Source organism: Populus trichocarpa, chromosome 2, assembly GCF_000002775.5.
Source record: "Populus trichocarpa isolate Nisqually-1 chromosome 2, P.trichocarpa_v4.1, whole genome shotgun sequence".
NCBI classification, from domain to species: domain Eukaryota; kingdom Viridiplantae; phylum Streptophyta; class Magnoliopsida; order Malpighiales; family Salicaceae; genus Populus; species Populus trichocarpa.
Genome location: NC_037286.2, coordinates 23,867,931 through 23,880,876, shown reverse-complemented (window position 1 = coordinate 23,880,876; position 12,946 = coordinate 23,867,931). Strand labels below are relative to the sequence as shown.

Here is a 12,946-nt window from a genome sequence, read left to right as displayed (position 1 = left end):
TATGATTTACAGTATCCTTGATCACTAGTACCATGGCACATAACACGCAAGAAACACTAGCTAGCTCAAAACTCTAAAGGGTTATGATACTTACTCCCACTAGGATTTAGTGTCTAAGTGTGAAGTACACTCATTGCTCCACTTAGACCTGAAAAAGATGACTCAACTTCTAGGATTTCATGTTCAACCCCATTAGCCCACAACACACTAGTCTCTAAATTCGACTTGGTTGTACATATAACTCAATAAGACAAACTCTCGAGTACAATATCAAACAAACACAACCTAACCCTAAAACTACTTCACCTATCCTCTTATGGTTTTTTAATTATAATTTTGAGAATATTTAAAAGTGTGATAATAGTTGTTTTTTAAAGTATTTTTTTGTTTTGAAATATATTAAAATAATATTTTTTTTATTTTTTAAAAATTATTTTTAACATCAGTACATTAAAACGATTTAAAAAATAAATTATTTTTTTAAATTTTTATAAAAAATAATTTGTGATTTACACTACGTTTTCAAACAAATACGTTTTCATTGAATATTATTAGAGTAGGTTTATATCTAGCTAGTATATTAGTCATATTACATCATCATTTCTGCTTAATAGTATTAAGAGCTATTATCCCAAATTATTGCCTCTAGAATAAGTATCATAATATTTTCCCTCTTTTACCCTTATCTATGCATAAATTGGCATGATTTATGACTAGATAAACATCATAAACTATAAGGTAAGGGATTCTTGTCTTCAGTTGGGATCGTTCTCTTGTTGATTTTTTTTTTATCATTTTTTTTATTGCATCATCTTTAAAACTCCAAAAACATGCACAATACAATCTCCACGACTTTATTCATTCTATATCTGTGCTAATTTAAATATCGAATAATCATAACAAATGATTTGTTTATATGTGTCTGTAGAGGTGAATAAAAAAATTAAAAAACTGATTAAACTGAGAAAACCGGAAAAAAATAACCGAAAAAACCGAACCATGGAAAAAAACCGATTAAACTGATTTAAATTTTGAAAAAACTGACCGATTCGGTTTTGGTTTTATAAGTCTGAAAAAAAAAACCGAATCCAAACCGAAAAAAACCGAGCCAAACCGAGTCAAAACCAAGCCAAAGCGGTTTGAACCAGTTTTTGTCCTAAAAAACCGAACCAAACCGAAACCGGTTTCGGTTCGGTTTTTTATTTTATTTCAGTTTGGTTATTTTTATTTTTTATAAAAACCAAACTGAATTAAAAATGATGACCCCTAGATATTTATAAAACCTAATTAAATGTACGTAGTAGCGTAAATCTTTCCATTTATTTGCTGGGGGGTTTTTAGTGAATTTTGCAAATACACTATGATATCATAAAAGAGTAATTTCCTTAATAAGAAATCAATCTCAATATAATATTAATTAACATGATACAAATCAAAGTGTTAATTATTGCATATATTGTTTTCTATAATAACAAAGTTGCTATGCCTTGAACCATGCATATTATGTAAGACAGAGTATGATTGATTAGTACTGTATTAATTATAAAATAAATAATATTATATTTGATTTATGTATTTATTAATTATATCTAAGTATTATAATTAATATCTAAACATCATAAGATAATCCACTTTCTCAATAAATCATTGTCCACGAGATTCACTTTTGACGAACAAAAGTAACAATAATTAAGGTTCTAATTGCAACCGTACGTAATGAAGAAAATAATTAATCAAACCCACATATAATTAATGGGTCGTTGGCTTTCTCGACTTATTAATCCACTTCATGAAAACATTTTCTCTTTTTCACCCTTTTTAGGCACTTATCAATTAATTGAATCATGCTTTTTGCCTAATTTAATCATAAAGGATTATAATATAATTATATATCACTTGAAATTTCTTGTTTCGGCCAATAATTTTCCCATCAACAACATTCCTGAGCTCACATTAAGCAAAAAAGAGAGACGTGGAACCGATTTTTCATCATGAAGATCGCAATTTGCCCAACCAAATCCGGGGCCAATAAATTTCTAGGAGAACTTCAATGCATTGAGTCTAGGAAACGCTTATATAAATTAATTATTAAAATAATTCTTCTTACAGGATCAGGCTGATGGCCCGACTCCAATCTCTCTACGTAGTTGTATTTCTTAGAACGCTAGCTGAGTTAATACAGACCTGTCGGTTTACTATGTGAACCCGACCAAACACGGGTTAGGGGGGGGTGGGGGCTTTTAATGCAATGATTGACCAAACCCGTCGGTTTATTAGATTGATGTGGAAGTATATTCTTAATATTATTTTAAAAAAATCCAATTTAATTTTAATTAATATATAAATTGTATTGAAGATGTCTTTTATTGTTTAATAAAAAAATTGAATTTTGATTTTACTAGAGGGATTTGTTTTTTTTTTCTTATTTCATTTTGTAGTAACCGAGAAAAAGAATATTATTTTACCTCTTTTTTTTTAATTTTACTCTGGGGACCACGACTCCAGATTAAAATTCTTTACAGGAACCTATGTGATTTAACTTTGACTTTTCTCCTGCAAATTCCTCGTGCTGACTTCAGTCATTTCCGATTGGATAGAGGGGAAGGGAAAAAATAATAATAATAATAATAATAATAATAATAACAACTTGTATATTTGTCAGTGTGGTAATGGTTGCTTTTTAAATAATTTTTTGTGCTGAAATACATGTAAATAATATTTTTTATTTTTTAAAATTATTTTTGATATCAGCACATCAAAACGATATAAAATATACAAACTATATAAAATTTTAACCAAAATAAAAATTTAAATTTTTTAGAAATACGGTTTATACCGTTTTTTCAAATGGTGTATGAAAATTTTCTCGATTTCTCCCTTATACTTAAGAATATTGATAAAATAAATTTCATGACACGGATTATTAGGATAGTGCTGTGTAATTTCAGCAACTTTGATGTTATTTTTATTTTATTTGTTGTTTGTTTAATCTATATTTTCCCTCTCTAATTAATTACCCCCTCGGGTGTTAATTCTGTTGTTTATTTTATTCTCTTTCTTATCTTTCATTGGACTTGACTAATAATTTAAATATAAAAATATTTCTTGAACTCAAAACCCTCTTACGTACAATCTGCTTTAGCATTTTGCAAAATCAGTATCGTCAATTAAAAACTTCAATAATCTTTAAGATATTTTCCTTACAATCATAACTATGAAGAAAATACTGTAAATAAAATAAAAAATTGTTAAAGTAATAGAGAATCATGCTAGCTAGTGATATAAATAGCGTTGTCTTATGATAATATATACTTTAAATAAAATTTAATAAATAAAACTGCTAGAATAATTAAATTAAATTAAATGATCTATATACTACAAACTAGAATGCATAATTAAGATATATTAGTAAACAGTAAATCATATATAGTCCATAAAAAGATATAATTATAATTTAACCATGAACCCTACCATTTACAATCTCTGAACTCAGATTGGGATTCCATGGAGTTTTCCCAGTGGACAACAATAGGGTAAAAAAACCATCTAAAACTGTGAAAGGTGAAACAAGATAAACATTAAAGACCAGAGATTCAACACTTGAAAGCCCACAACTGCTTAGCAGGAACAAATCTTGGTACGTTGAACAATGACATTCTGCCCTTTCAGACTTCGGAGATGCACGCAGTATCCTGATTCGAACCTGCTTCTGGTACGTACGTGATCCTAATTTTGTCTAAGGGCATTTCCACGATAAAGGGAGAAACCACGCTTGGATACTCCATCTTGCCTGATATATATAGATATATATATGAAGAAATTTGCAGCTGGAAGTCTGATTTAAGTTAGGTTTTAAATTATATAAAACATAATTATAGCTTGAAGTTTGAGCTAAGTTGGGTTTTAAATTAAATAAAAAAAGTATTGAACTGGTCAAGTACTGATATAATTAACCTGGTTAAATTATATCCAAACCTAAGATCAAATCCAATATTTTTTTAAAAAGATGGAACACATACTTAATTTTTAATTAAAACAAATGACATGCAGGTTTACTTAATAACCTAAGTTTATTTTTAATATGTTCCTTAATTGCCAAGTCTAAAATAAGATTTGTTTTTATATTTGGAATTACATTTTAAAATTACGTTTAACTTGAAAATATATTAATTTAATTTTTTTAATTAGTTTAATGTGATAATATTAAAAATAAAAAATAATATATATTTTTAAAAATATATTGTATTACCATACCAAATATGCACCAACAAGGATGAGTAAAACCATGAGCTGTTGACTTTTTGTTAAACTTTTTTTTTCCCTGAAGTAGACAAGAATAGTTGTTAGTAACTTGCAACTAACTCAGTAATAAAAGCTTCCCTTTTCCGTGAATTGGGCCTAGGCTATGAAAAATCCAAAATAAAGATTGCTTTAAATTTATGATAATGAAGGAAATATCACAGCGATATTTCATTATTTTATATCTTTGGAAAAATTAATTCTGAGTAATAACCTAGGGATACCTGGACAAAAAAATAATTAAAATAATTAATTGGTTGATCACCATAATATCAATTAAAACCCTATTATAATAAACTTAAATGAAAGCCCTGCAATTAAAATTTCCCTGTAATCCTATAGTTTTATATAATTGTTTTTGCCAAATTTCATGAGGTGTGTGTATCCAATTTTTTTTTTTTTTTGGAGCTCGTTCTAGAGGTGCAAGCAAGTGCAATCAGAATTTTAAAACAGGGTTTTATAAATGAGAACGTACTTTTTTAAAGACGAAATATATAACTTCAAAGAGTTGTTCTGGGTATTAAAAAATACATGTTTTTTTATTTATTTTTCAGTTCAAATATCTTGATAAATAATTATATTTTTTGTAGATGCACCATGTCAATGTAGAGGTACGGTCTTAAATTATATATATTTTTAAAATAATATTAATTAATATATAATATAATATAATTTAAAGTGGCTTTTATTATCAGAAGAAAATATCAAACCAATAATAAATAAAGTTATTTGCACCATGTGGATGTAGAGGTGCGGTTTTAAAATAATTTTTTTTTTGAAGATTAATCTTAATTAACGTTTAAATTAATTCAATTTAAAGTGGTTTGAAATTACTTTTATTATCGAAAAGCAATACCAAATCAATAATAATAAGTAAAGTTATTTCACCCTTTGTTGGGTGAAAAATGTATAGTTTTAAGAAGCCAAGTCCCTCGTTTAGTTGAACGGCCAAATTAAGAAGAAGATTGTAGTGTTTCAAGAGAGGGATGGATGACGTCCAAGGCCCGGCAACCACCCTCTCCTCCACCTTTTACGGAGAAAGAAATAGAAAGGACAACTTGTGTAACAAAACTTAAGGTCAAACGAACTATTAACCTTTTTTTCTCTCTTCTTTCCTCTATATAACTCCATCTCAGCCCAGCTATACCCTTCCCCCTTCCCCCTCTCTCTTCCTCCTCTTAAGCTTTTCCTTACCTAACCACTGGTCTGTTCTCTTTCTCTTACGTAGTAATTGCTAGGAAACACCTTACTTGCTGATCAAATTCGTGTCTGTTTGCTAATTTGCTTCGGCTCTTAGCTGTTGGTGCTTGTAACTCGAGTAAGAAAAGCTGTGACGGTTGTTGATGGAGAGTGAGTACTTTTTCAATGCAGGAGTCCCTCCACAAGCATTGCTCTTTGAACCAACCTCAACCTCTTCATCGATGCCAGTTTGGCAATCCCTCTCATCTCCCATGGAAATGCAAGATAATTGCTCAGCCCGCCGCTTGTTCAATTCCAACTGGGAAAAGTCAACGGATCACAGTCCTCACTTTGAGTCTTCCCTGAGCTCAATGGTGTCCTCTCCAGGAGTATCAAACTGTAACGTGTCCAGTGAGAGCTTTATGGTCAGAGAACTGATAGGAAATCTAGGAAACATTGACAACAGCAACAACCCTGGTGAGATCTCACCGCATTCTCAGCCAATGTTGGCAGCTTCCTATATTACAGCTGCCAATAACAGTGCCAACACCTCATGCTATACTACTCCTTTGAATTCACCACCCAAGCTGAATATGCCTGTCATGGATCAATTTTCGAAAGAGCATTTGAATATCCCCAGTTTGGGAAAACCAATGGGTTTGAATTCCAGTGTGGCAGAATTCACAGCTGATCCGGGATTTGCCGAGAGAGCTGCAAAGTTCTCTTGCTTTGGCAGCAGGAGTTTCAATGGCAGAATCAGCCAGTTGGGGCTAAACAATGCTGAAATGGCTAATGGATGTAATCCATTGATGGGAAATGGCAAGTTGGCGCGTGTTGCGAGTAGTCCTTTACTCAAGGCAGTGGGATCTCAAAAGGGTAACAAGAGTACTCCATTGCAGGATCGATCCGAATTGACAAATTCTCAGGAGTCCTCTGTATCTGAACAAATTCCAAGTGGGGAGGCAGGTTTAAAGGCCTCCAATGAGTTAAATTCCAGGAAAAGAAAAGCACTTTCCAAGGGAAAAGCAAAACAATCAGCATCAAACCCACCAGCCAGTGCTACGAAGGTACATAATTATACAGATTACTAACAAGTCAAATTTCTTTTCTTATCTCTTCTCTTCTTATTTATCAATTGGGAATACAATTCTGATCAAACGGGAAAATTCTCTCGTTCAGGATGCAGAAACTGATGATAATTCAAACACGAAAAGAATCAAGCCAAATGAAGGAGAAGAGAATGAAAATAGTCCTGTTAAAGCAGAGGAAGAGCCAAAGGGCAGCGGAGATGATATCCAAAACAAGGCCAATTCAAGGCCTCCTGAGCCTCCTAAGGACTACATTCATGTTAGAGCAAGGAGGGGTCAAGCAACTGATAGCCATAGCCTTGCTGAAAGAGTGAGAATTACAAGTCAACTGTATACCATACAATTTTATTCAATCAATTGGAGTAATTTCCAGATTAGCATTAACACTGGTTAATTAACATGTTGTTAGGTTCGAAGAGAGAAAATCAGTGAACGAATGAAGCTTCTCCAAGATCTTGTGCCTGGTTGCAATAAGGTGTGTTGAAACTTTCAGATTTCGAATACATTAGCTTCAAGAACATGAATTTTTAATTTGCTAAAATAAGGTTTGTGTGTCCATGTTAGGTCACAGGAAAAGCCCTTATGCTTGATGAAATCATAAATTACGTGCAGTCATTGCAACGGCAAGTTGAGGTAAATTAATATATATATTTGTGGAAATCAACAATCCTCATCTTGTTTGAAAAGTGAAGCTCCATGCCTAATGATTGTCCCTTTACTATTTCTGTGGGCAGTTCCTCTCTATGAAGTTGGCTTCTGTGAATACCAGGCTGGATTTTAACATGGACACTCTCATTTCAAAAGATGTGAGTCTTTTAGTCAATGCCCTGAACCTTTTTGTACATGAATTTCAATTCTTCTAAGTCTGAATTTGCTGCTGCATTTTTGTGTTTAGATTTTCCAATCAAGCCAACCATTGCCCCATCCAATATTTCCATTAGATTCCTCGGCACCGGCAGCAATATTTAGCCACCAACAGCAGCAAAATCCACCACTGCATAGCAATATTTCTAATGGGGCAGTGACCCACTGCTCTGTGGACCCATTAGATACCACTGGACTGTGCCAAACCCTCAATGCTCAGTTACCCCCGCTTGATGGATTTACCCAAAATGCTCATCAGGTATATATTGAGTTCTTAACCATGAAGTCCATGACGTGAATGCAGAGATTTTATTATTTTTTTCTTTTTGTGGTAATTTCCCTAGCACATTTCTGAACCTGCTTCTCTAATTATGTCCAGTATCCAACATTCTGTGAAGATGACCTGCAGACCATTGTTCAGATGGGTTATGGCCAGAATCCAAACCTGGAAACATTTCTGCCACAAAATTTCCATGGTAAGAAAAAGCGAGGCAGGAATCATCAAAGCTTTGAACTAGTCTCCAAAACTATGAAAATAAAGTTCTTGTTCATGACAAGCATTCATTTAATGCAGGTTCAAATCAAGTATCCCACATGAAAATCGAGCTCTAATCACCATTCTTCAGTCCAAAATTAAGAAGGAGAGAAAGGGCGCTGTACATACAAGAAATCTTATATGGACCAACCCAGGAATCACTAAGCAATTTTATCATTAGGTTGATGAGGAAGAATTTTTTTTTTTCCCCATGATTTTACATATTCCTGATTTTTTTCCCCCCCTCAAGATCCTTTTTTTCAAGTTTCTTGGAAGTATCCACTGTAAAATCCTAGCCTAGCTCTTATGTATCTTGGTGCCAAGTCTTGCAGCACCAGATTTGATGTAAGATACGATTCTAATTAGTAAATGAAGAATTTCACTACCTGTCTTTTTCTATCTGTCTGTACATTGATGTACAGATAAAGACCATGGAAATAGAAGCATCATCATAATTAAGCGATGCTAGATTGTGTAATCTTTAGGATTTGATTCTTTCTTATGTTGTAACCAGCTGTCTATGCTGAGGACTTTCTGTAAAAGTCTGATTTGAGTGATTATGACATTGGTTTATCTTGAGCTGGGGTCAACAATTGCATGATTTCTGGCACACACTACTGGCCTCCTGTAATTTTCATCGATTAACCACAAACAGAAGTTTCTGTTTCCTTTTTTAATGTCAAAGTGCTCATCAATCAGCCAGAGATTGGAAGTTAGAAGTTAGTAGATTTTACGTCGCGGTTTAAAAAGGCCGATGAAGCAATAAAAACTTTAAACAACTGTTCATCGCTGCACAGTATTAACCTTTTAAAACTGCTACTACCCTTTTAATTGAAAATCATTTACAATCGCACCGCATATCCTACAACTAACCATTGAAGAAAAGAAAAGAAAAATAATTATTTTATGAACATCAAAAGAATCCCATGTTGGCAGTGGTGAGATTCTGACTAGACTCAATGAATCGAAGGGCTTTATCATCCCCTCTACTTTTAAAAGTATTAGTGAATAGGAAAAAGGAAGGAAAGGGTTTGGTTTGGTGGAATTCAAGTATGGAAAGATACTCTTTGGAAATAGACTAATCTTTTCCTGTGAGGTTGTTAGTAAAACTCCATTTTCTAGGGTTTAACAAAGGATTTCTGCCTTGCAGCCAAGCTGTTTTTATTTATTTATTTATTCAAGGGTCTATAATTGCTCTGCAAAATTTGTAGTCTTATTATTTATTTAGTCATCAGAAAGATGCCATGAATGCGCTGTGCCCCTAGGGATTAGAAAATTTGTACAGAACATGCTTATTCTATAGTATTATAATATTACTGATGATTAGAAAATGTTTACGTGACAAGTCTTGTCCCCATAAAGTTTCAAAGGCTCTAATCATAATCAAATGTGCATAGGGATTACTGTTTGATATCTTTCCAACTGTTAATTTCCTTGTCTGTTTCGTCCATTCACATTGTTTATTTTAAAAATTATTAAATTGATTTTTTAATGTTTTTTTTTTTAGTTTTAATGCTTCGGATAATAGAAAAAAATTGTTTTTATATATTTCTAGTAAAAAAAACTCTTAAAAAGTATTAAAATACCAAACACACTAAAGGGAGGGCTGGTTTTCTTCCACTATTAAAAAATTATGATGAAAGAAGTGGTGGTAACTTGTTGGGAATACATAACTTGACAACTATTTGCCAATACTAAAATTCGTTGAGAAATTCCATTTGACCTTTGACAATCTGGCAAAATTCTCCAAGGGGAAAAAGGAACCTTATTGATGCAATTATGCAAAGGACAAACTTTATTATTATTATTATTATTATTATTTTGTTGTTGTTGTTGTTGGTTGTCATCTCACTCTAATTGGTTTGGTTTTTTTTTAGTTTAACGTGGGTGTCTGGGTCAGCTTGCGCGTACCTCGACTAATCCCACGGGCCCTGAAGTTAACGACCATGTAAGCCTCCAGTGGCCATCATATGAGCAACCACAGGGCTCGAACCTGAGACTACAGAGGGAACAAACTTCTTGGTCCCAAGCTCTTACCACTGGGCCACCACCTAGATGGTTAATTGGTTTGTTTTATTGGTATTTAACATTGGGCAAACTCGCTCTATAAAAATCTATTTAATTAAAAGAAACATAAAATAAGAATATTTAAAATAGTTTTGAAATGAATTTTTATTATTTTAAAATAAACAATATAAAGTCTCGTCTTTTTTATTTTTATCTCTTAAGTAATAATTAAATGCTACCTAAACACGACCTCTCTATTTGATAGCAAATGTGTTGTGCATAGTCAACCATCCCCACACAGTTTATAAATTATCGTTGCAAGAATATATTTTTAATTTGATAATGAGACTTTCAAAATAGCTTAATTTCTTTTTTTACAATTTTAAAGGTATATTTTTCACATCAATTTAATATATTAAAATATTTTAATAAATCTTCTCAATACTGGTTTTAAATTAAATCTGGATCTAAAAAATTTAAGAAAAAAATGTTTTTTTAATCACTAGTCCTACACCTCACAGTACGTAAAAATATTAGATGAGCATTTTCCTCTTTGTTTTTTCATTTACGGAATTTCTCTCATAAGAAATATTAAAACAATAATAATATGAATTTATTTGTTTTTATATTTCAAAAGTGTTTTTAAAAAAGATTAATTTTTGTTTATTTTTTCTTTACTTCATATTAATATTTTTTTAGTGTTTCTCCATCATTTTGATATGCTGGTGTCAAAATAATTTTTAAAAAACAAATAAAAATATTATTTTAATATATTTTTTAATAAAAAAATATTTTAATAAACAACCGCTATCAAACTACCGAATACCCGGAATCCCACCAAGAACTTCAGTTAGCAGTTAGCCCACTAGTGTAATGGAATTTTGTAGGTCAATTGTCTTAATCAAAATCCTGAAATCCATGTCCCTGATGGAAGGAAAAGCTTCGAGCTTCCGCGAATTAGTGTGAGATTTATCTCACCAAGACGAGGCCCTACCCTACCAATGGGCAAATAATTATATATATTGTTGTTTTGTAGGGTATTTAGTGATCATTAGGGTAGGTGACCTATTTACTTATAAGAGGATGTTGCTGTTCTATCACCCCCTTTCCAATTGGACCCCTGTAATCTCTTTCAAGTTTCACCTCCATGAACCTTTAATTTTTAGGTCTCTTTAACCTCCAAGGGTGTTTTCTTTGCAGGGGAGAAAAGAAAACACGGGCTGTGAAGAAAACCCATCATTTGCTTCACCAACCATGGCGTTATTTCATGCTCTCCAACTGTAAGAATATTTTGTTTTTCTGCATTTCAAAGGATCTCACCATCAAATCCCGTTTCTTTTCAATGCAAGATGTGTAATTTGCAAGGAAATTATAATTTTTTGTGTCACAATCCTACCTGATTTCTTCCTTTTTTTCCCCTTCTAGTGACTTGAGATGGACAAATTTACTCAGTTTTCAATTTGCAATGTACTTTTCGAGTGTGAGCTTTTTTCAACTCGTGAAGCTTTATGCCTCTCCACCTAACAATTATTTAATTAGTAGTAGCTTCTTACACCATTCATTTGATTCATTTGAGTGCATTGCTCTTCTCAATGATGGAGGACTGGAGCTCCACGCTTTAAAATTCACGTAGATGGTGCAAAACTGCAGAGCAAAATTATTAAATTAGGTCTTGCTGTCAATTTTGTGATTCAGTTGTTAAATTTGTAGCTTGAGTTAAGTTTTAAATTAAATTAAATTAGAGTTAATTTGATATATCCTTATTAATTTGATAGGTCAATCCAAGATCTAATTGATTCAATTAAAATCTAATTTGATTTAAAAAATTTAAAATAATAATATTTATTTTTTAATATTAAAATAATATTGTTTTAGATAGATTTAAATCAATTTTAAGTTAGGCATAATTTAATAACTTTACCGGGGAAAAAAAGGTGTACAAAAAAAAGTTCTTTTAAACTGCCCACATTTCTTGAAGAAGGAAAATGTCAGTGTCAAAAAGAATTTCGGGGAAATTTGGTTTGGTTGGTGAAATTTGTTTATTTGTTATTCTTTTTAATGCCGAAAGAGTTAATTCTGCTTATTCCAAAAAATCCCTTGAAAAAGAGGATGATTGTCCCTTGATATATTTACTTAAAAGCTCATAATTAAAAAGGTTATAATATATCTATACTAAAACATCAAGGCTAAAGAATATGGGCCTCGCTTACTTTCAAGCTCAACATCTCTGGGTACATGTGGGTCTGGCGAGGTGCCACACCTAATTTTCTTGGGTTCGGCTATACTTCGAGCTCAAATACATATGGGTTTGTCAAGGTTCCAGACCTGATATTTTTTTGTTCAGCTATGCGCTAAACCCAAGTGCATATGAGTTCAAGAAGGTGTCAAACCCGAACATCCTTGAGTTCAACTACTTACTGGGCCCACGTACATGTGGGTCTGAGAATGTATCAGGTCCAAATATTCTTGAGTTCAGCTATGTATTGAGGCCAAATGCATATGAGTCCGAGAAGGCATCAAACTCATGACCTTTACGTTTGGAATCATTCCAAACTAAATACATATAGAGTTGATAATTTTGTTAAGCTTTATGTTAGGTCACGTGAATTTGTTTGTTTATTCTCATGTCTTTTAATATAAAATATTAAAAATCAAAAGAATGATCATCTCCCTACATCCTTATGTACATAAAAGTCTCTAAATAGTTTGTCATATTTCCATTAACATTAGTTTTGTGTAAGGTATGTATATCCCATCATTAATGTTGTGTAAGGAATATATATCCCCCATTAATACTATTAGAAAGAAGTGAAGCTCGAACCTCCCCATTCAAGTAACATGATAAAATTCTGAGACTAAATACCCCCTCTGAATTACCCAGGTAAAGGGTCCACACTTTTCATATTCTCTAAAGTATTTATACTCTTATTTTACAGAGTATTTATTATACACAAACTAAAAACAAACATTCTTG

The 12,946-nt window shown here is 32.1% G+C and overlaps 1 protein-coding gene across 1 annotated transcript; it reads left to right on the top strand.

Annotated features, from left to right (window-relative positions):
- Nucleotides 1–5,253: 5,253 nt before the first annotated feature.
- LOC7471175 (transcription factor bHLH62) lies at nt 5,254–8,352 on the top strand. Its single transcript, XM_002303037.4, has 8 exons — nt 5,254–6,545; nt 6,658–6,876; nt 6,976–7,041; nt 7,131–7,199; nt 7,301–7,372; nt 7,462–7,689; nt 7,810–7,906; nt 8,005–8,352. The coding sequence occupies exons 1-8, from the start codon at nt 5,643–5,645 to the stop codon at nt 8,040–8,042; spliced, it is 1,692 nt and encodes a 563-aa protein (XP_002303073.3). The 5' UTR covers nt 5,254–5,642; the 3' UTR covers nt 8,043–8,352.
- The last annotated feature ends 4,594 nt before the right edge of the window (nt 8,353–12,946 follow it).